Here is a 21,048-nt window from a genome sequence, read left to right on the forward strand (position 1 = left end):
CCCCATTGGCAGATGTGGACATGGCTTATCGAGCCGTGACATGTGACGACAGGCAGGTGGCTGGCCAGGGTGGGCTGGAGCGGTGGGGCTGCTTCTGTGGGTCTGGCCCCTTCCGTGCAGCATAATTACCCTGAGTGTGTCCCCCACTGCTGGGTGTCAAGAGCCCCGTCGTTGCTCAGCCGCGTGGCGGGACAGGGAGGCGCTGTGGCCTGTGCCACCTGCGGAGGGACAACAGTCCCGGACTGTTATGAATGGAGGTGCCGTGAACAGTCACGTGTGCCTCTTTGTGTGGACCCATAAACTCACCTCTGTTGGGTAAGTAAAGACCGAGGAGTGGAATTGCTGGGTCACCGTGGCAGGTGCACGTTGAACATTTTAAGACACAGCCACAGTGCTTGTGTCATCTTACTTTTCTCCCAGTCCCTCCACGTGGTCACCAGCACTTGCTGTGGCCTGTCTTTTCGATGGCAGCCGTTCTGATAGATGGTAAATGCTTAGGGATTTGAAGAGCAGATTATGGACCGCCACCATGATTAGAAATGAAATTATATAAACTTCCAGTAATCGTAGAAACAAAGGACAGTGGCACCCGGGTGGCTCAGCGGTTGAGCGTCCGCCTTTGGCTCAAGTCATGATCCCAGGGCCCTGGGATCGAGTCCCACATCGGACTCCCCAATCTCCCTCTGCCTGTGTCTCTCATGAATAAATAAATAAAATCTTCAAACAAACAAAAACACAGAGGAGTTCCCCAAACCCATCATTTGCATTTGAGCAGCCCACTGCCATCCATGTCCGGGCTCCATCTCATGCCCACGGGGAGGGGTCCCCCCGCAGCGCGCCTGCGTGGACGTCTCTGCAGCCTGGCGTTCCCTGACACCGAGGGGGCAGCGCAAGCGGCCTGCGGGCCTTAGTCCACTATCGCTTGGCCGATCGTGTGACCCTGAGCCCACAGTCTACTGTCGTGAGTAGCAACAGAAAAAGGCGGGGGGCGGGGGGCTGCTCGTGCAATCTCGGAAACTCTTACCCAACGGGCTCATGTGACAGTGAACACGGGCGCTTCCCACATACATCTTGTTCTTTCACTTCCTCTTACTCAGTAAAAGAAAATAGCAACTGACACCTATGCGGAACCCACACTCGTGTGCTTACATACGCACACACTCAGAGAGGGAGGTACGCGCACACAGGCACACACAGCCATAGGCTCACCCGCTCCCAGCACGCCGCTGCTCCCAGGCAGCAGTGGGGCAGCCCCCGGCTGCGTGCGTGGGGCCCAAAGCAGTGTGGCCCAGGGAGGGGGGCCAGGAGAGGCCGAGCTGGGGGCCAGAGACCGCTGGGCCCGGAGACCACAGCTCAGGCTGGCGGCCCGCCCCGGCCCCGAGTGAGAAGGGGCCCTCCTGGCATCAGCAACGCGGCGGCCCAGAGCCCCGAGGCTAGACAACCGGGGCGCAGCCCCGTCGGGCACCGTATGGCTCGGCCTCCCCCCGGGTGGCGGTCCCCGGCCTTCCAGCTCCTGCCTGGTATGGGCTCCGGGGCTGACGGCTGCCGTGCCTGGCCTGTGCCCCTCTTCCCGGTGGGTGCTGTCGCGGGGCAGGCGGCCAAGCAGCCTTGCTGCGGAAGCTCAACAGCACCCCGCACCCCGACCTGGCGCCCTAGACGGCCTTCCCGAACCGCGCGCCCTCAGCCAGGCCGGCGGCTCCCCTCCAACACGGCAACCCCAACCCCGCTCTCTTCTCTCCGGCCGCTGCCATCCTGTCCCCCCACCCCCCGCCCGCCCAGGCCGGCTTTAGTCCGTTCTCCGCAGAGCAGCCTGAGAGGCCCGTAGAAACAGAGATCACTTCTTGCCCCTCTCCTGCCTACGACCCTCTGTGGCTCCCCATCGCCCTGGGTCAGTCCAGAGCCCTCGCCCCGGCCGCGGGGGTGGCCCGAGGTGACCACTGCCTGCGTTCCGACCTCACCATTCCTGTACGTTGCACATTGCCGCGGCTCTAGTCACTCTGACCTAGTTAGTCCCCCGAGAGGGCCCGGCTGGCTCAAGGCTCAGGCCTTTGCTCATGCGAGTCACTCTCGGGCGTGGCCGCCCCACCCACCCCACCCCTTCTCACCTGCTCTCCCTGTCTTCTAGACATCCCGCCCTGCCTTGCCCCATTGTTTGGTGACACAGGCGGGGCCCCAGAGGCAGGTTACTGGCTCCCCAATGCCGAGCAGAGACAGCGAAGCTGCCTTCCCCACACAGCAGCCTCCTGGCCCTCCTCAGGCCAAGCCACACGGGACACAGGGCCCGGCGCAAGGTCCTTCCTCACCGAGCCAGCCCCACACCCCAGGCACCCCCAGCCCGCGTGCACTAGTGGCTCCTCCTGGGCGAGGACTGGCCCACATGAGGCCCTTTCCGTGTGCGCCCGTGTGCGAAGGGGGACGCACCCACATCCCCCACCGCCCTGAGCACGGCAGGAGCTGTCCTGCACTGCGTGCCCGCCTCCTTTCAGCCTGTTGCCACCTTGCAGAGCAGGGCCAGGTGCTCAGGAGAGGAAGGAGTGGCCCAGGGTCGGCAGGCCGTGCACCTAGACAGACGGACAGCTCTGAACGCACAGCACTCCGAGCCGAAAAGGCCAGAGCTGCCTGGCGGCTCTCTTCCAACTCCCTCCCAGGTGATTCCGCGTCCAGGGAGATGTCCCTAAGGCCCTGCTCACCAATTTTCGGGGCCTCTGGGATGACAACGCAGGGAGGGTACGATAACCGAGGCTACAGCAGACCAGTGACGGAGGAGGGCCGAGGCTCGGACCCACAGCCCCCGCCTGTCACCTCGGCCCAGCTGGTGAGCAACGGCCACTCACCCACCCACCGGGCTCACCGCCAGCAGAGGTCACAAGGGGACAGCCCCAGGGGCTCCGCTCCGGCCTGGCTCCCTGTCTGCCCCCTCTGGGCAGGGTGGACGGGTCAATTGGAAACTCAGCGGGTGAGTAGCCGTTGATAATAAATTTATTGTGAGGCCGAGTGAAGGGTGGAAGCTTGCAGCAGCAAACCACTAGAGCACAGTCCCGGGATGGAGCTGGGAGAAAGCTCTAGGGCTACAAGGTGAGACGGCCAGGGCCAGGAGAAGGCCTAGCAGGTGCACGGGCCCGGGGCTAGCTGGCTAAGGGGGCAGGGGCAGGGGCCGCGGGGCACTGGTCCGGTGCCAGCTCCGGACCGCAGAGCCTGACTGAAGGGTCAAACCGGGGCCGCCCACGGTGCTGGGAGTGGGTTTCATCCCCCGTCCCGCCCCCCCCCCCAGGTGGTGGCATCACCCAGTCCCTGGCACTCAGGCTTCAACACTCGGGCCATCAGGTGGCACGTACATGGGCTCGATGTGGGCCCAGCTTCGGGCCCGCTCGTCTGCCCAGCCCAGCAGCTCAGCGGCGCGGTGCAGGAAGACCATGAGCAGGGTGTGCACGTCGCCCTCGGCCGAGTGGGCTGCACTGGGCTCTGCCCGGAAGTAGCGGCGGAACAGGCTGCCCAGGCTGTAGCCCTTGCAGCCCTGGGCCCGGGTGCCGTGGCTGTGGGCGCGGTCCAGGCTCCGCAGCGCGGGCAGCGTATCGAGGCACGTGGTGTCCGGGGGCAGGTGGGCGCCCAGGCGCCGCAGCTCCGTGCACAGCAGCGGGAAGTCGTAATCGAAGCCGTTGTGGGCCACGAGGCAGACGGGGCCCTCCTGGCGGCTCAGGAAGGCCTGCAGCGTCCGCACCACGGCGTGGTCGAAGCCGGCCTTCCGGCACCGCGCCAGGCTGTCGCTGCTCAGGCCGGTGATCTCGCTGGCCTTGGCGGTGAACGGGCGCTCCGGACTCATGCACAGCGTCAGCTTGTCCAGGACCCGGGGCACCACGGGGGCCCCGGACTCGTCGCGGTCCGGGTTCTCCAGGGACGAGCGGTGCACCGCAAACAGGGAGATCTCGGCCACCTCGGGATCTATATTGGGGAGCCCAGTGGCTTCCAGATCCAGGAAGACGAAAGTCTCGGCCCGGGGCGCCTCGGACATGGTGACGCGCTCACAGGGACAGCGAAGCCTAAAGCTGCCGGAGCAAGAGGCACAAGACCTGAAGGCCAAAGTGACGGGGATGCCCCCGTGGCCGACGCTCCAAGCCCTCTGTCCAGGGCCAGGCACCCTCTCCATCCTGTGCCCCAGTCTCTCCCCGGCCATTGTCACTACTACCAACTAGGAAACAGCACAAGGTAGCGCTCACGTGCCCAGACCCCGGCCCGGAGGCCTCTGCCACCCGCCTCCAGGGACGTGAGAGGCCAAGTGTGCCAGGTCCGTGTCACCAGGGACCTGGGGAGGTGGCAGCCCAGGACGGGAGCTCCGCTGACACCCCTTGGCTGGGAGCCTGCGGCACAGCACCCTGGGCCTGCAGCCCTGGGGCCGGCGTCGGGAAGCAGGCAGCCAAGCCTCCGCAGCCGGGCCTCCGCCGGCCTCCCCGGCACACAGGCGCTCTCCCCAACCTGGCCACCTGCGTCCGGGCTCCCGGCAGCTGTCCTCACCCACCCTGCTGCTGGCTTACCTGGGCGGGTGCTGGCCGGCTTCCTGGGCTGCTGGGCACCTGTCTCCACACAGGCTGCTCCAGGCGGCCTTTAATCAGCGGCCGCGGCCCGCCCCCAGCTGCCTGTTGGGCAATGAGGCCTAAGGCCGCAGGACCTGTGCAGCCGGCTCGCCGCCCCCTCGCTCACTCAGCTGCTGGGACACACGCCCCGTGTTTACAAATTGGGAAGCAGGCTCCTGGGCCACACGCAGGCTCCCCGCGAGCCGGGAGAAACGTGTTGTCACAGGCACGAGGAGGAAGTGAGAGCCTCCCACCCAGCCTTCCCTCCGAGCCTGACCGGGGCCAGGATGTAGCAGCCGAGCTAGGGCAACTCCCACTGGGGCAGAAGTCCCCTTCCCCAGGGCACAGCTCCACCGGGGTCACAAAGAACCAGGCTGCCCATCCCGAGGCTCCAGTGAGCTCGGGAGCAGGTGAGAGGTGCCTGCGGGATGGGACCTCGGTGTCGCCTCAGTGACCTCGGGCACCTTCCACGCGGCCTGGCACACACATCTCACAGGCTCGTCCTCCACCAGGAAGGGGGAGATGGTATCTGCTTCACGGGGACAATGACCCATAATATCTAAGAGGCCTTTTGCAGAGGCTGCCGGGCCGGAGGAAGAGAGGCGAGGCCTGACCGGACTTGCCACATGGGCTCCGGCTGAGCCAATCCTGCCCCACCAAACGATGAAGGATGAGCAACGGGCGAGGTGGGGTGCGAGGTGCCTCCGCGGCGCCCCCGGCCCAGGAGCTTGGCAGTGGGAGTGAAGCCCACCCCTCAGGGCCCACACAAGAAAGCCCTCCCCGGCCAGAAGTAGGTGGTGTGCCCGAGGACCTGGTTCCGGAGCAAGAGCTCCCGGGTGCCCACAGGCCCAGCGTCCTGCCAGGGGCACAAGGAGGCAGCCCAGGCCCGCCTGTCCGGAGCACCCCGGGGAGGTGAAGGCACACGAGCAGGCCCCTCCTCACGCTCCCTTCCGCCTGCCCCTGGGCTGCCGGAGGCAGAGGCCCCGCCAGTTATGCCTGTTCCCGTGCTCGCGGGAGGTACTGGGTCACCCTGGGAAGTCCAGAGAGCAGCTTCCTGGACAACCAGTCGGGCCACTGGCAAGAACTTCCCAGGCCGGTGCGGGGGAGCCCTGAAGAGGCCGTGAACGTACGCCCCGGCCGCTGGGGCCCAGAGGGGCCAGTGCGGGTGGCTGGGCCGGGGGTCTGCAGGGAGGCCTCACGTGGGACCCCGAGGCCACTCACAATGGAGGCAGCAGGGGGGCCTTCTGGGGCTTGGCATCGCCCACTCTGGGCAGGGGGAGGAACAGAAGCAACGGGAGCTGATGCGACGCAGACAGAGTGAAGACGGCCAGGGGTGGGGACACCCGGGACAGCAGGGAGTGAGCCCACAGCCAGGTGCGGCCCAGGATTTGGGGTGCCGGCACGGGAAGAAGGGCAGGCCGGGCGGTGGGGCGGCAGAGGAAGAGGCAGTCATGAGGCGGCTCCTCAGAACCCGAGCTTCCCTCTCGCCAGCTCTCCCCTGCACTCTCCCTCCTCCCTCCCGAGTTGCTGCGGAGGCAGAGGCGCAGGCAGGCGGTGTGGCCTCTCCTGCCGGCCCTGTGCCCCCCGCCCCCGCCACCTGGCGCTTCAGGGCCCAGCTGCCCGCTCGCAGACTACTCCACGCCTTTCTGCAGACTGTCACGGAAGACCTTGTATTTCTGAGTCAGTTCTTCCATTTTGCTGGCTGCAGAGGAAAAAAACAAAACAATAAAACAGCAAAGTGACCCCTAGTGCTCTCCAGCCCAGAAGAGGCCGCTCCCTCTCTGTCCCACATCCCCCCACCCCCGCAGCCAAGCCTTCACTGGGTCTCGGGGCCCAGGCGGCCCTGCACCTGACCCTCGGCAGCCTAGGTGCCCAACTCCCACCGTGACCCACAAACTGCCGAGCAGGAGCTGCTCGGAGGTCTGGGAGCTGGTGGGTGCAGCTGGAAGGCCCCTGTGGGTGCCAGGCTGAGGTCCAGGCCAGGTCGCACTCACCAGGTCACGTCCATACCCACCCTGACCCTCACCGCAGAGCCCAGGAGCCGGGGGTTCTTCTGAGTGTGACCATGTGTTCAATACTGCTCAGACCGGTAACCCACTCACACGTGTGCATCAAGTGACATGGCCTCAGCTGTCCCTCACCCCTGCAGGCAACTGCCATGACCTGCTGCTGGGCTTTCAGGGCTGGCGGGGGAGGGGGGCACCTTAATTCGCACCTGCCCCGTGAGGTCCCCATTTCAGATAGGGACCACTCAGGGACTGTAGCTCACTCCACTCCCCCACCCTGCGTGCTCTGGGGTCTTCCAGCAGGTTCTCCTGGTAGTGGTGCCTTCACTTAAATACACACCTACCCCTCTGCCTCCAGCCTGTCTCCTCCCTTCCACGTGGCAAGGCCTTTAATTGACACTTGGCCCTGCCTGTCCAGAGGGTGACTCTGAGGCTCAGGAACCACGGGTGTGCCTTGGGGTGAAGAGCCCGGCCCCCACGACCCTCCCTGCTGGGGGCAGCTGACCGCACTCCCTGTCCTGATCACATTTCTCCACAGGTACAGTTTTCCTAGGTCCCTCTGGGTATCACTTGCCTTTCCCGAAACCTCACATTCTCCCAGCCTCCTCCGGGGGCTCCCCCAACGCTGGGTGCTCCCTCTGTTCCCACGTCACCCCATTGTCCTAGGCGCTCTCGGCTCAGTCTGGCTGCTGCTGGTTTGAGGCCGGAAGCCCTGGACCCTCTGAACATACGAGGCGTTTGCTTCTGGAGGCCGCGGTTGCTCTCTGGAAGCTTGGACCCCAGCACGCTTGGGGTCCTGTGTGATCCGCACGCCCATCGCTTCACGGGTCACCTCTGCCCTGTTTCCCTTCCTCCTCCGGAGGGCCCGCTAGCCACCCAGCTGGGCCCTCATTCTGTTTACCTGTCTCTCTTCTATTCTCACACAGCACTTGCCTGCTCCTGCGTCCTGCCCCCACAGAGCTCTTCCCCTTGCTTTTTGTCAGCATTTTGGCAACCACTTGTAACTGCGAAGGCTGTTGGCTTTTCTCTTTGCTGGTTTTTCAGTTTTCTAGGTTAAGGTGTGCTGGAAAGGTCTCTTCTCCGAATGACCCATTAGCTCTGCTTTTCCAGGTCTTTCTTCTCCCTTCCATGGTGCTGGGCCAGGCTGGGGACAGGAGGCCTGGGAAGCTGGGGTGCAGGTGGACTCTCCCAGCAGGAGCTCCGTGGGCGGGGAGGCAATGGAAGAAGCCTTCATGCCCCGGACCCCCATCCAGAAAAAGATGGCTTCGGCCAGGTGGCCAGCCAGGGGACTGGGTTTGCCATTCATTTCGGTCACTTTTTTTTATGAAAGAATGGGCAAGGGTCTCACTGGGTGCACCCCACCCCTCGTATGGACCCTCTGCTTCCAGCACCCTTGCTACGGCCCCCTCCCTGGGCCTGCCGCACCCTGCCACACACACCCCCCTCTTCTCTCTCGGGCTGTGGCTTCCCCCACCATTGCAGCCATCAGATGGCTACCATCCACCCCTCCGTGTTGGTGCTGTCAACTCCCCCCCCCCACCCTGACTCTCAGCACAGAGGGAAATGGGACTGCGGGTCCACCCAATTGAGATGGTGACTGGTGAGTGACGAAGGGACGAGCTGCCCACGCCATGTCACCGAGGCCCTCTCCAAGGCACAGGCCCAGCAGGTGCACCCAACCCCTCACTCAGGTCCCTCACTTCACAGGCAGTGATGTGCCACCAACACAGCGTGGCTACCAGCACACAGAACAGTGGCCCAGCTTCTTCTACCAGGAAGGGACACGCCACAGACACAGGGACCTTCCACAGTGGCCTGAAGAGGTCACAGAGGTCGAGGCCTTGGGTTTGTCAGGTGGGAACAGGGAAGGTGGGAGGGCTGTTCTGATGATGGGTCCTGGCCTGGAGTCGGCACGGACCGCTTCTCTGGTGTGTCTGCAGCCCAAGAACTCATCTCAAACAAAATCTGGAGGCTGCAGCGACAAGAGTCGAGCCCCAGGCCTGCCCCCCTGGTGCCTCCCACTGGGGGAGCGGGAGACACATAGTTTGGGTGTGTTAGCCCTGCCGGCAGGCCTGCAATCACAGGTGAGGCGGCATGCGGCGAAGGACACGAATGACCACTATTCTATGAATGATAGCATGGTTCGGAGCATTTTATTAACAGCAATTATCTTTAGTGGGGGGGGAGTCAGTGACAGTGGTGACTAAGATAAATGTTGGGACAAATTTTACAACGGATGATTCTGTGGCCGGCCAGTGAGGGAGAAGAGACTCCCGAGTGCCTGGTATACATGTGGCAAGTAGGTGTGCCAAGGCCAAGAGCAGCAAGAAGGTTGGCTGCCCGGGGAGAGGGCTGGCTGGGAAGTCCATGCACAGGGAGGACTGGGAGGACTCAGAGGCTCTGGGACCCAAAGCCACCCCTTGGTGGCGGGGGCGGGGGGGGGGCCGGAGCTCAGGAGAAACTTTTACAGTCCAATGCTTTCTTTCACTGCTACTGCCTGAGGCTGGACAAGCTGGGGCTGGGGAAGAGGGCCGGGGAGTGAGATGTCCACAAGGGCTCCGAGTTCTCCCCACCCCGGCTGTCTAGCGGGCCACGGGTGCGCCCAGGCTGTGCCGACACCCCCGGGAGACCTGGCCAGGCCCCGAGGCTCGGAGCACGCAGGAAGTGCACGACAAGCAAGAGCTGTGCGCTGCCTGGCTGAGTGTGGATGAGAAATGAAGCTACCTGTCCAAGAAGTTCCACGAACTCCAGATGGGGTGAAGTCAAAGCAACCCACACCGAGGCAGATTATTACCTGACTGTCCAGAGCCACAGACCAAGAGGATCTCTATGACATCGACCGCCAGTTTCACATCGCCAGCTACTGTGGCCCACAAAGCCTAACTTTATTATCTGGCTCTACACCAGACAAGTTTGCCACTGTCAGCTACGCGGCGATGACAACGAACAAATGACAGATACACTCGTGGGAGATGAAGCTGCTGACAGGAAGAGACGTGGGGCTTTCTAGGTTTGCTAGCACATTCTCTCTCTCTTGACCTGGGTCATGGTTAGACAAGTAGTCACTTTAAAATCACTTCAATTGGGGATGCCTGGATGGCTCAGCGGTTAAGCTCTGCTGTCATGATCAGGGCGTGATCCTGGAGTTCAGGGATCGAGTCCCACGTCGGGCTCCCTGCATAGAGCCTGCTTCTCCCTCTGCCTGTGTCTCTGCCTCTCTCTCTCTCTCTCTGTGTGTGTGTGTGTGTGTGTGTGTGTGTGTCTCTCGTGAATAAATAAATAAAATCTTTAAAAGACAAATAAATAAGAATAAAATCACTTCAATTGGAATAAAGGGGGTTGGCCAGAGCCCAGGGAAAATAAGCAACTGTTTTCTATTTCTCTTCCTGTGAACTGAGGTTCCTAACTGAACAGTATTATTTGTATAAAAAAGACCTTCTCCGAATGCATATTTCTGTAATAAAACAATAAACTCATTCAGAAAAAAAAGTTTAATTGAGACTACTTGCAGATACAATTTGCCACATCCAGTAACAGAAATGTCAGAAGGGTCTGACCTAGCACTGACCAGACAGACAGACCCAGCGTGGCCTCAGACACAAATGCTGACTGGGCCACACCACCATGACGCCGGGAGCCCCGTCCTCAGGACACAGTCTAAACTGGGAACACTAATTGAACACCAATAAAACTATTCTTTTAAATAAAAATAAATAAATAAAACATAACCTGTTGGTGGATTGAATGAATGAAGAAAGAAAGAAAGAAAGAAAGAAAGAAAGAAAGAAAGAAAGAAAGAAAGAAAGAAAGAAAGAAAGAAACATGCTTTATGTCTAAATGTGTTTCCTGCATCTCTTGGCAAGCTTGCCCGGGGGAGAGGGGTGGCTTACCTAAGTGACCCAGGCTCATGAGGGAGCATCCGCAGAACACGGAGCGGGGTAGAGAAACCACACCACCTCTGACTCCCGCACAGAGTAAACCAGTGCCCACGTCCCAGCTCGCTTCCCACAAGGGGGTCTTCGACACTCCTGTCCTTTACAAAGGTGACATGATCCTGCACCTTCCCTTTAACCTTCTGCAGTGTGCAGTCAGTCCTTCTTGTCTTCGAAACCGACTTTTGCAATAACAATGACCCCACCATACACACGTACCCTTATTTACCCAAGCTCTACCCAATGGTAAAACTGGATTGCTTCCATTTTCTACTACTGTGAATCGGGCCAAGCACCATGCGTAACAGTAAAAAGCTGAGAATGACCTACAGGCTGGATAATAGGAAATGTCAAACAAATTATGGCAAATACCTGAGTAGAAGAGTGTTTGATAATTAAAAACCTCACTTCCAGAACATGCAAAAATACTTCTAACATTCTTTTAAGTAACATCCACACCCCTCAACGTGGAGCTTGAGCTGATGACCTCAAGGCCAAGGGTCGCATTCTCTCTACTAAGCCAGCCAGGCGCCTCAGGAAAATGCTTATGATGTGGTCCCAGGGAAAGAACATAACATAAAAGTGTAAATGTGTTCAGATTACGCTTACACAGAGAAATAAAAAACGATGAGAGGCAAAAATATTAAAATAGAGCTAAATAGACCAAAATATGAACATCAACCATCTCTGAGTTATCCCAACTTCCCACAAATAATATTTTTATATTATAATCTGTAGAAAGCAATTTTTTTTAAGGGAAGAAAAACCTTATGCGTCAGAAGAAGAAAGTCAGGGACGGTCCCCAGACACTCCCCAAATGCTGCTCAAGCAAGAAGGAGCTGTGTGTGAGGCCAGCACTCGGCCAAAGTACACTGGCACAGCCCTGTGTGGCACAGCCCTATGCGCCGGCATGCGGGTGGGCATAGCCCCAGGAAGCGGCACCCACGTACCTAGACTCATGATGGAGTTGCTGCTGCCCCAACACATCTGCTCGCCCTGCTGCTGCTCCACCATCTGCACGGCATTTGCCGAGGTGTCAGTGACCTCCGTGACCGCTTTCAACAGCTGGGAGGAAAGGTGAGAGGGAGGCATGAAATGCTGGTGGTCTGATCCCGCTTCCCACCCAGGGTCACGTGGGACACATGCTCTTCCCAAGACCCTCGAGCATGTGGCATCAACCCGCAAGACGGACAGCCTGGGGTGAGGACAGGACTCCCGGCCAGCTGGGGAGTCACCAACCAGAGTTCCCCATGGTTGGTCCCTTCCTCCAGGCCCAGTGCAGTGGGAAAATCAATCTCCCAAGATTTAAAGGGGGGGGGGCTTCCTGATGAGAAGGGAATGTATCCTATCCTGCCCTGTTGGCAGAACTGCGAAGGACAGGCCCGTCAGAGGTCTGGAAGTCTAGGAGTCTCTGTGTTAGACAACCAAGCCAGGGCCTGCTTCAGCAGCACTTAAACTAAAATAGGGGGAAACCGAGACAAATGTCATGGAGGCCATGAGTCAATGTCCGAGTTGCACGTGTGGCACGTGTGGCACGTGTGGCAGGTGCACTCATAATCCTAAGCAACCCAGGGTTTTAGGTTGGACTCTAGGGATCTGACACGTGAACAACAAAATGAGTAAGTCAATATTTATGTAGTCAGCTCAGCAGCGTGAGACCACTTTTTCCTATCTGTCTGAGCTGGGTCAAGAGCACAGCCAGCCAAACATCTGGCTGGCTGGCTGGCGTCGTTCCTGGTTGCACACCAGAATAAAGAGGCCATGATACATCTGTGCGTACTGTGAAGACAGCGACCCCAGTATGGAGACCAAAGCCAGAGGCGGGGACGAGGGTCCCACACGGTCAAGCAGGACCCAGCGTGGGCAGGACATGGGCCTCTTCTGGGCCTGGGGGCTTGGCTCAGCTAAGAGCCCCCTGAAGGGGAGCAGGGCTGTCAGGAGACATCCCTGGCAGTCCTCATCCCTCCCGGGCACCAGGAGAAGCGCCTTCTCCACCCGCCCCAGGCCTGTGCCAAGCCCTTCCCAGCCCCCTGTGGCAGTGGCCGCTGGGAGGAGGGGAGGAAAGGCTGGTTTTTACCTGGCTGCACGAAGTCAGAGTCTGGTACACGGCCTGGATGATGGGGCCACACGGGTGCAGGTAGGGGCCCGGACGCTGGCAGCACTCGCCCAGCTCGTCATCGTACACTTGCAGAAAAGCCACAACCAGCTGGTGGAAGTCGGAGATGACCAGGCGCAGCTTTTGGTCCAGGGTGCTGGTGTCGGCCCCACTCACAGCAGCTCCTTGCTTCTGCTGCGCAAAGCACTGCAAAGCCAGAGGCGGAGGGGCCCTTGAGGCTGCCCCGCCTGGCCCCGGGCCACCGAGGCTCGCCCCGCATCGTACAGAAAACCAGACGCAAAAAAGAGCAGCTTGGTTTTGAGCAAAGCCGCCTGGCTTCCCCACCAGCCTCAGCCCCCCCACAGCGGCCGGTGTGGGCCTCAGTCTCCCCCTTGAGAAAAGAAGGCCAGGCCAAGGGCTGCTGGGAAGGCCACATGTAAGAAAGCACATGGAAGCCCAGACCCCAGGGCCTGGTGCACAGCCCGCAGGAGGGGGATCCTCTCCATTCTTCAGAACGCCTCCCCACAGCTGCCCAAGGTTTGTCTGCCTCTCCCCTTCACATGCATTGAGCATCCACACCATTCTAGAACCCACTGAGCCCTGGGCATATACCACCTCCCTTAAGCCTCACAACACATCTATTGTAAAGATGGGGCACCCGAGGCTGGGGAAGTGATATTCCTTGCCCTAAGACACACAGTGGGGGGCCTCTCCAGTCAGGCCCTCACCCACTCCCAAGCTTCACGGCCCCCAGAAGCTGGCACCCCTCACCTCTACCCTGAGCGTCTGCAGCTTGGCAACACTCTCCTGAAGCTGCCTGGCCAGCTCCATCACCTTCTCCTCCTCCAACTCCACAGAGGGGCAGGCCCTGCAGGGAAAGAGAGGATCCAGGCAGCTCTGTGCCACGGCAGGCATCGGGGCCCCCACAGGCCCCCCGTGGAAGGGCCGGTCTCGGGTGACAGAGCCAAGGCGGACACGTACCTCTGCCAGTCATCGCTCTGCTGCTCAAGGAGGGGCTGCACATCCACGGGCCACGGGTCACACTCTGGGCTCAGGAGCGTCTGCAGGCATGGGCTGGATAGGACCTCCCCCAGCAGCGCCTCGTTCTTCTCTCTGGTGTCCTCCAAGTGCTCCTTCGCACTGCCAAGGCAGCCCCGAGGCCATGGTGTCATTGGCCAGAGCATGGCCGCCAGGGACCGGCCGGCAGACTGCCTGAGACCTCGGGCCAAGGGAGCCCTCAGCCCCTGGGGGAGACCGAAAGGGCAAAACGACACCAGGCATACAGGCCAGGAGACAGTGTCTCCCCCATCCCCCGTCCCTGCCCTGCCTTAGCAGCCGGGACCGAGCCCCTCGCCTTGGAGAGCCCGCCTCCCTGCAGGGACAGCACCGGTGCCACCTGCCGCAGTTGGCACTGCACCTTCAGGGGCGATGACCTCCCTGGGCTCGCCCGCCAGCCATCCTGGGAAGGGCCCATCCCGAGCCTTTACCTGGAGCAGCTGGCGCCTCCGACGTTCAGGCTCCGCACCGCATCCAGCAGCTGGTCCATGAGTTGCAACTGCTTCTGGGCGCAGGCCCGGCCCTGGGCAGGGAAGAGCGTGGCGCTCACTAGCCGGCCAGGCCGGGGGGCCCCCGCCCCGCACCTGCCCTGCTGGGGCCCCTGCAAAGGAGTGCTTGGGACTGGCCTGGGTTGTGATGGTGCCGGGGACCACGCTCTGGCCAGCGCTGTAGAAATATCCAGAGTGTTGAAGGCACGACACAGCCTGCGGGGGACCTGATGGTAGTCTACTCCTCAGGAACACCTCCGGGAGAAGCTTATTCTCCTTGGCAAATCGTCCACCCCAGGCAGGGGAGGCCCGTGACGACCTTGGTCCTCACAGGAAGAACAGCTGGCCAGACTTCCCAGCGGACATAGTCCCCACCCCGAGGGCAACTGGGATCCCCGACAGGGACCCGCCTGGCCTGGAGCTCAGGGCTTCAGGGAGGGGGAGGCTGACCACCGATCCTCCGGACCCAAACCCTGACAACCGGAGCGGCCTGGCCTGCTCCAGAGAGCCCCGTGTGAGCAGTGGAATCAAGGGGAACGCTGAGCCTGCCTCTCCCTTTTAGGTCCCCGCTGCCCCTCGCCCTGACACGCCTACTATTCTGAGGAACGCCCCGGAATGATCTGCACAGCCAGCATCACCACAGATTCCTCCAAGTGTCTGCACTTGAGGTGGGCAAGGGAGGCTCGGGCTGTGGTGGCGTTTCGGGCTAGGCAGCCCTGGGGGGGGCAGCAGATGTGGGGCCGGGGGCGTGCTCGGCTCTCGCGTTTGCAGCCCAGCTCCCTGCCCTTGGGCGCCGGGCCTCTGGGCTACAGCCGCCTGGCACTGCCCTGCAAGCCTGCTCGGGGCCATGGAGCCACGTCAAAGGGCCGGCGACTCTGGAAGCTCCTCCGAGTAAAACTGGCTACTTGGGCCTGATTACTACGTCGTTGACTCATTCTCCCCATCTGCCCAAGTGACACTGTCTGAGTGACACGCATGAGGGTGGCCTGAGGGTACAGGTGGGGGTGGGTGGGACACCGTCCAGACAGCAGACAGCCAAGACAGAAACACGACCGCAAGTATGGCTCGGGGTCTCCCAGAGCCTTGAGCAGTGGCCAGGCCTGGGACACCCAACCTGCTCCCCTTCCTCTGCACAGCCCTGACTCTCAGAGACCCCCGGTGCCCAGGAAAGGATAGGTGTCCCGCTCAGGGCTGTGCCAGCCTGGGGTAGGGCTGGGACCGTGGTGCTAAGCGCACCAGTGATCCTTTTTAAGTGGCCAGTGCAGTGGTTATTAGGACAGCCACAGAGCCGTGCAGCCACTGCCACCAGGGAAGTTCAGGACATTACCATCACTCCCAAAAGCACGTCTGTCCCCTCCAGCAGTCACTCCCCACACCCCCTGCCCCAGCCCCTGGCACCCACTGATCGCTCTTCTGTGTCTATGGATTTGCCTCTTCTGGACATTTCCTAGAAATGGAATCTCACGTATGGGGTCTCTTGTGAGCGGCTCCCTTTGCTCAGCATGTTTTCAAGGTTCCTCTAGGCTGCAGCACAGGTCAGTAGTTTGTCCTTTATTACTGCTAGTTTATTCACTCACCACCTAAGGGGAATCGAGGGTTTTTTTTTTTTTCCTATTTTGTGGCTCTTATTCAGTATTTCCTGTTCATGTCCAAGTTTCTGTGTGGACATCCATTCTCCCGGCCCTAGAGCCAGGAATGGCTGGTCGTGCGGGAACTCTAGGGTTTGTCCTTCCGAGGAGCCACCAGACCACAGTGGCTACACCAGCAGCAAGGTGCGACGGCCCCAGGGTCTGCCCAGCCCAGGGTGCAGGAAAGGGGAGCTCATCAACATTGCGACTTGCCTTTCCCTGACGACTCATAATGGTGAGCATGCTTGCGTGGGCTCCCTGGCCATTTGCTCATATTTTTGGAGAAATGTATTCAGATCCTCTGCCCATTTCTGAGTTGGGTTACTTGCTATTTTCTTACTGAGTTCTAAGAGTTCTTTATGTATACATTCTGGATACTAGATCCTTGTCAGATCCACGGATGACAAAGACTCTTTCATTCTGTGCATTCTCTTCACTCTCTTGATGTCCTCTGAAACACCAAAGGAGGGGCACCCGGGTGGCTCAGTTGAGCATCTGCCTTTGGCTCAGGTCGTGATCCCGGGGTCCTGGGATCGAGTTCTGCATCGGCCTCCCCACAGGGAGCCTGCTTCTCCCTCCGCCTGTGTCTCTGCCTCTCTCTCTCTCTCTGTGTTTCTCATGAGTAAATGAATAAAATCTTTTTTAAAAAAAGTTGCTCATTTTAGTGAAGTCTAATTGATCTATTTTTTTTTCTTTACTAGTCCTTTTGGTATCAAAGTAGATTTTTTAAAGGCATTGTGAACTCATGCATTAGAATTCACACAAAGGTCCTCAGTCTACCACAGTCACTGTACTTACAACACATGATACACCATGCGCACAATGTCCTCTCTTTGGCCAATGAGGGCTTCTCTCACTAGCTGGCTCCTTCAGATGTACCTGTTCTCTCGTGTACAAGCCATTCCAGACTCAATTGCTACATTTCCTGTCTCAGGCCTGTCTTACAATTGGAGTGTCATTGTCTTTGGCCTTTTAAGAGGACAAAGCAAGGACATACACAGATATTCCTGCACTGTTTTTTAAGTGAAAATAAACAGTAACAATTCACACTGATATTCCCAATCCAAATTCCAGACTACAGGGTTTGACCAAACCTAATAATATTACACCAGTATCTCCTTTCCCCCATGCCCCAACTCCCAGCTCTCAATAATACCAACATAAATAATTCTTCTGTATTTATTCTGTATTCCATAAAAAGGAATGGAGTACTGATCCATGTTCCATCATGAATGACCCTTGAAAATATTGTGCCTAGGGGGACCTGGGTGGCTCAGTTGGTTAAACAACTGCATTCAGTTCAGGTCATGGTCCCAAGGTCATGGGATGGAGCCCCATGTCAGGCTCCCTGCTCAGCCAGGAGTCTGCTTATCCTTCGTCCTCTCTTCTTCCTCTCCCCCTCTTCTACTACTCTCCATGCCTTTCCACCACTCATGCTCTCTCAAATAAATAAAATCTTTAAAAAAAATATTGTGCTAAGTGAAGAAGCCATTACAAAAGGCCATATACTGTATGACTTCCACTTATATGAAATAGAGACAGGAGAATAGTGGGTACCAGGGCCTGTGGATAATGGGGAGTGACAGCTTAATGACCACAGGATCCCCTTTTAGGGTGATTAAAATGTTCTGGGACTAGATAGATATACTTAGTGCTGCTTACTGCACACTTAAAAATAGTTCAGATGGGGAACTTTATGTGTATTTTACCACAACAAAAATAATATATTTTTAAAAAGAACCCTTTGGAGACTGCTGGGATTTTTTTTAATGGTTAAAATGGTAAATACTTGGGCACCTGGATGGCTCAGTCACTTAAGCATCTGCCTTTGGCTTAGATCATGATCCCAGGGTCCTGGGATCAAGTCTTCCATTGAGCTCCCCACTGCTTCTCCCTCTCCCCCTACCCTCCTCCGCTTGTGCTTTCTCTCTCTCTCAAATAAGAGGTAAATTATTTTTCAAAAAGGTAAATATTGGGCAGCCCCAATGGCCCAGCAGTTTGGCGCCGTCTTTAGCCCAGGGTATGATCCTGGAGACCCGGGATCGAGTCCCACGTCAGGCTCCCTGCATGGAGCCTGCTTCTCCCTCTGCCTGTGTCTCTGCGCGCCTCTCTCTCTCTCTCTCTCTCTCTCTCTCTCTCTCTCGAATAAATAAAATCTTCTTTTAAAAAAAATGTAAATATTATGCTATGTGCATTTTACCACAATGAAAAAAATCCTTACAGATAAAAAGGGAGGGGTTACAGATCCATGGAAGCCAGAGGGACCAGGTTTCTCCTCCCACATGACAGAAAGCATGTGGCAGGTGTCTATAGTCTTGGAAGGGCTTTTCTCTCTCCCTGTGCTCTATGGCCCCAGACACCAGGCAACACCATGTCAAGGGGGGGCAGCAGCAACAAAAGCGGCTGATAACAGAAAACCACTCTGGGAGCAGGGAACCTTCCTCTGCATTCAGTGGAGCTATGAGGGGGGCCAAACCGTGTTACTGCTTCTTCCACTCTGTCCTCCCACCACTGTGGTACACTCACAGAAGTGGGTGGTTTATGGCTGCAGGACAGCAGAGGCTGGCTCTTTCCTCAGGAGCCAGACAGTATCAAAGAGATGACAGGGAAGGAAGATCTAGGGAAAGTGACCCTATAAATCTGTTTACGAATGCCTAGGCTCATCCCCACCCATGCAGGGGTAGATCTGATCTTGAGGAGCATACGGAAGCATGATTACAGGGGAGGGACCAAGAGCCAGGTCCCAGGCTGAGCATCGGGGGGTACAGACACAGGACAGGCTGGAATAGCAGCACACAGGCCGCGGAAACCGAGCTGACACTGGCTGGAACCACAGGCCAGGGAAGGAGGCAGAACGTGCAGCTCGAACCTAAGAAGGTCAAGTTCCTGCACAAACACAAATACCAACACTCTCCATAAAATCTCATAAGGCCCAGAGTCAAAGTCAGAGGCAGAATGTCCAGGATGCAATCCAAAATTACTTGGCTCCATGAAGAAAACCGTGAAAACCTCAATTTGCGTGACAAAACACAATCAACAGATACCAATCACAAGATGGTACAGATGTTGGAATTACTTGACAAATTTAAAGCAGTCATAAAAATGCTAAATAAGTAATCATGAACAATCCTGAAACAAAAAATAGAAAACAGCAAAGAAAAAAAATTGTTTAAAACAGGAAATATCTTTTTGAGCTGGAAAACAGAATAACTGAAATAAAAATTTCACTTATGGGCCAAACAACAGAATGGGGGGACAGAGGCAAGAGTCAGTGAATTTGAAAACAGATTAATAGCAACCTTCCACTGTGAGCAACAGAGAGGAAAAAAAGCATTGAAAAAAATCAAGAGCATCATGGACCTGTGTACCATAATAAAAGGTCTAACACGTGTCATAGGAGTCCCAAAAAGAGGGGAGAAAACTGTGTGAGCTGAAAAAAAAAATATTTGAAAGTACAATGGCTGAAAACTGCCCAATTTAGAAAAACACACAAATTTACAGATTTGAGAAACTGAGAGAATCCAAACAGGACAAACCCAAAGAAATATTCCACAAACACATAATCAAACTGCTGAAAACGAATGACAAAGAAAAACTCTCAAAGCAGCAGGAGAAAAACAATGTATGACCCATAGGGAAAAAATTATTCAAATGATTGCAGATTACTCATTGAAACTGGTAAAGAAAGAAGAATCGCAAACCCAGAATTCTGTATCAGTAAAGCTATACACCAAAAATAAAGGGGAACTGTACATACCCAAATAAATGGACTCTAAGAGAATTTGGACCCAGCAGACTGAAAAAATTGCTGAAGGCTATCCTTCAGACAGAAGTGAAATAATACCAGAAACAAACTTGGAATAACTCAAAGGAAGAATACAGGACAAAACCACATAATCAACTCAGTAGATACAGAGAAAGCATTTACAAAATTCAACACCCTCTTGTCATAAAAACATTTATCAAGTAGGAATAGAACAGACCACCCTCAACCTGATAAAGGGTTATCTATAAAAAATTCACAGTTAGGGATCCCTGGGTGGCTCAGTGGTTGAGCATCTGCCTTTGGCCCAGGGCATGATCCTGGAGACCCGGGATCGAGTCCCACGTCGGGCTCCCTGCATGGAGCCTGTGTCTCTGCCTCTCTCTCTCTCTCTCTCTCTCTCTCTCTCTCTTTCTCTGTGTGTGTGTGTCTTTCGTGAATAAATAAATAAAATCTTAAAAAAATTCACAGTTAACATCATACTCAGTGAAGATCAAATGCTTTCCTCCTAAAATCAGGAACAAGGCAAGGATGCCTACTCTTACCACTTCTATTCAACACTGTGCTGGAGATGTTGTCCGGACCAATTATACAAGAACAAGAAATTAAAACATGCAAATTGAAAAGGCAGACACAAAACTATCTCTATTTGTAAATGACACAACCTCATATATAGAAAATCCTAAAGAATCTACTAAAAAAATCATTAGAACTAATAAACAAGTTTAGCAATCTGACAGGAAACAAGAGCAATATCCAAAAGTTAATTGTATTCCTACACACTTGCAATGAGTAATACAAAGATGAAATTAAGAAAATTCCAGGGGGAGTGGTAAGATGGTGTAGGAGTAGGGCGATCCTAAGCCTGCCTCCTCACTAGAACACAGCTAGATAAAGATCAGATCATTCTGAACACCCACAAAATCGATCAGAAGTCTTGGAGAACGAAGCTGCACAACTAGAAACCAGGAAAACAACCCGTGGAATTTTCTCATAAAAAGCAGACCAAAGCACACGTAGGATCTAGCTTCTGAGACATATTTTATTTTATCTTACGTTATTTTTTACTTTTTATTTTTTCTTATTATTTCTTTTTTTTCTTCCTCCAAAATGACAAGATTGAGGAATTCACCCCCCAAAAAAGAACAGGAAGAAATAACAGCCAGAAATTTAATCAATGCAGATGAGTAAAATGTCTGAACTATCATTTAAAACAACAATTATAAGGATATTAGCTGGATTTGAAAAAGCATAGAAGACAATAGAGAATCCTCGACTGTAGGGATAAAAGAACTAAAATCTAGTCATGCCAAAATTTAAAAATGTTACAACCAACACAGTCTCAAATGGAGGCCACAAAAATGAGGATGAACAAATCAAATGAGCAAATTAGTGATCTAGAAGATAAAATGATGGAAAATAATGAAGCTGAAAAGAAGAGGGAAAGAAAACTGTTAGACCACGAAGAGAGACTGAGGGAACTCAGCAATCCCATAAAGGGAAATAATATCC

General features: G+C 56.2%; 2 protein-coding genes across 2 annotated transcripts in view; both read right to left on the bottom strand.

The window, feature by feature from the left end:
* Positions 1–2,961: 2,961 nt before the first annotated feature.
* TREX2 (three prime repair exonuclease 2) lies at positions 2,962–4,668 on the bottom strand. The gene is made up of 2 exons (XM_025460649.3): positions 4,530–4,668; positions 2,962–4,043 (listed from the first exon to the last, which is right to left on the bottom strand). The coding sequence occupies exon 2, from the start codon at positions 4,007–4,009 to the stop codon at positions 3,299–3,301; it is 711 nt and encodes a 236-aa protein (XP_025316434.1). The 5' UTR covers positions 4,010–4,043; positions 4,530–4,668; the 3' UTR covers positions 2,962–3,298.
* A 1,463-nt stretch (positions 4,669–6,131) lies between these two features.
* Positions 6,132–21,048, bottom strand: part of HAUS7 (HAUS augmin like complex subunit 7) — a 30,223-nt gene continuing 15,306 nt past the window's right edge. Inside the window, exons 5-10 of the mRNA XM_025460648.3 lie at positions 14,089–14,180; positions 13,583–13,741; positions 13,373–13,469; positions 12,584–12,808; positions 11,457–11,571; positions 6,132–6,270 (exon numbers count right to left, since the gene is read on the bottom strand). Coding sequence (XP_025316433.1) covers positions 6,200–6,270; positions 11,457–11,571; positions 12,584–12,808; positions 13,373–13,469; positions 13,583–13,741; positions 14,089–14,180 — 759 coding nt within the window. The 3' untranslated portion in view covers positions 6,132–6,199. The remainder of the gene's footprint in view (positions 6,271–11,456; positions 11,572–12,583; positions 12,809–13,372; positions 13,470–13,582; positions 13,742–14,088; positions 14,181–21,048) is intronic.

Source organism: Canis lupus, chromosome X, assembly GCF_003254725.2.
Source record: "Canis lupus dingo isolate Sandy chromosome X, ASM325472v2, whole genome shotgun sequence".
In the NCBI taxonomy this organism is placed as follows: domain Eukaryota; kingdom Metazoa; phylum Chordata; class Mammalia; order Carnivora; family Canidae; genus Canis; species Canis lupus.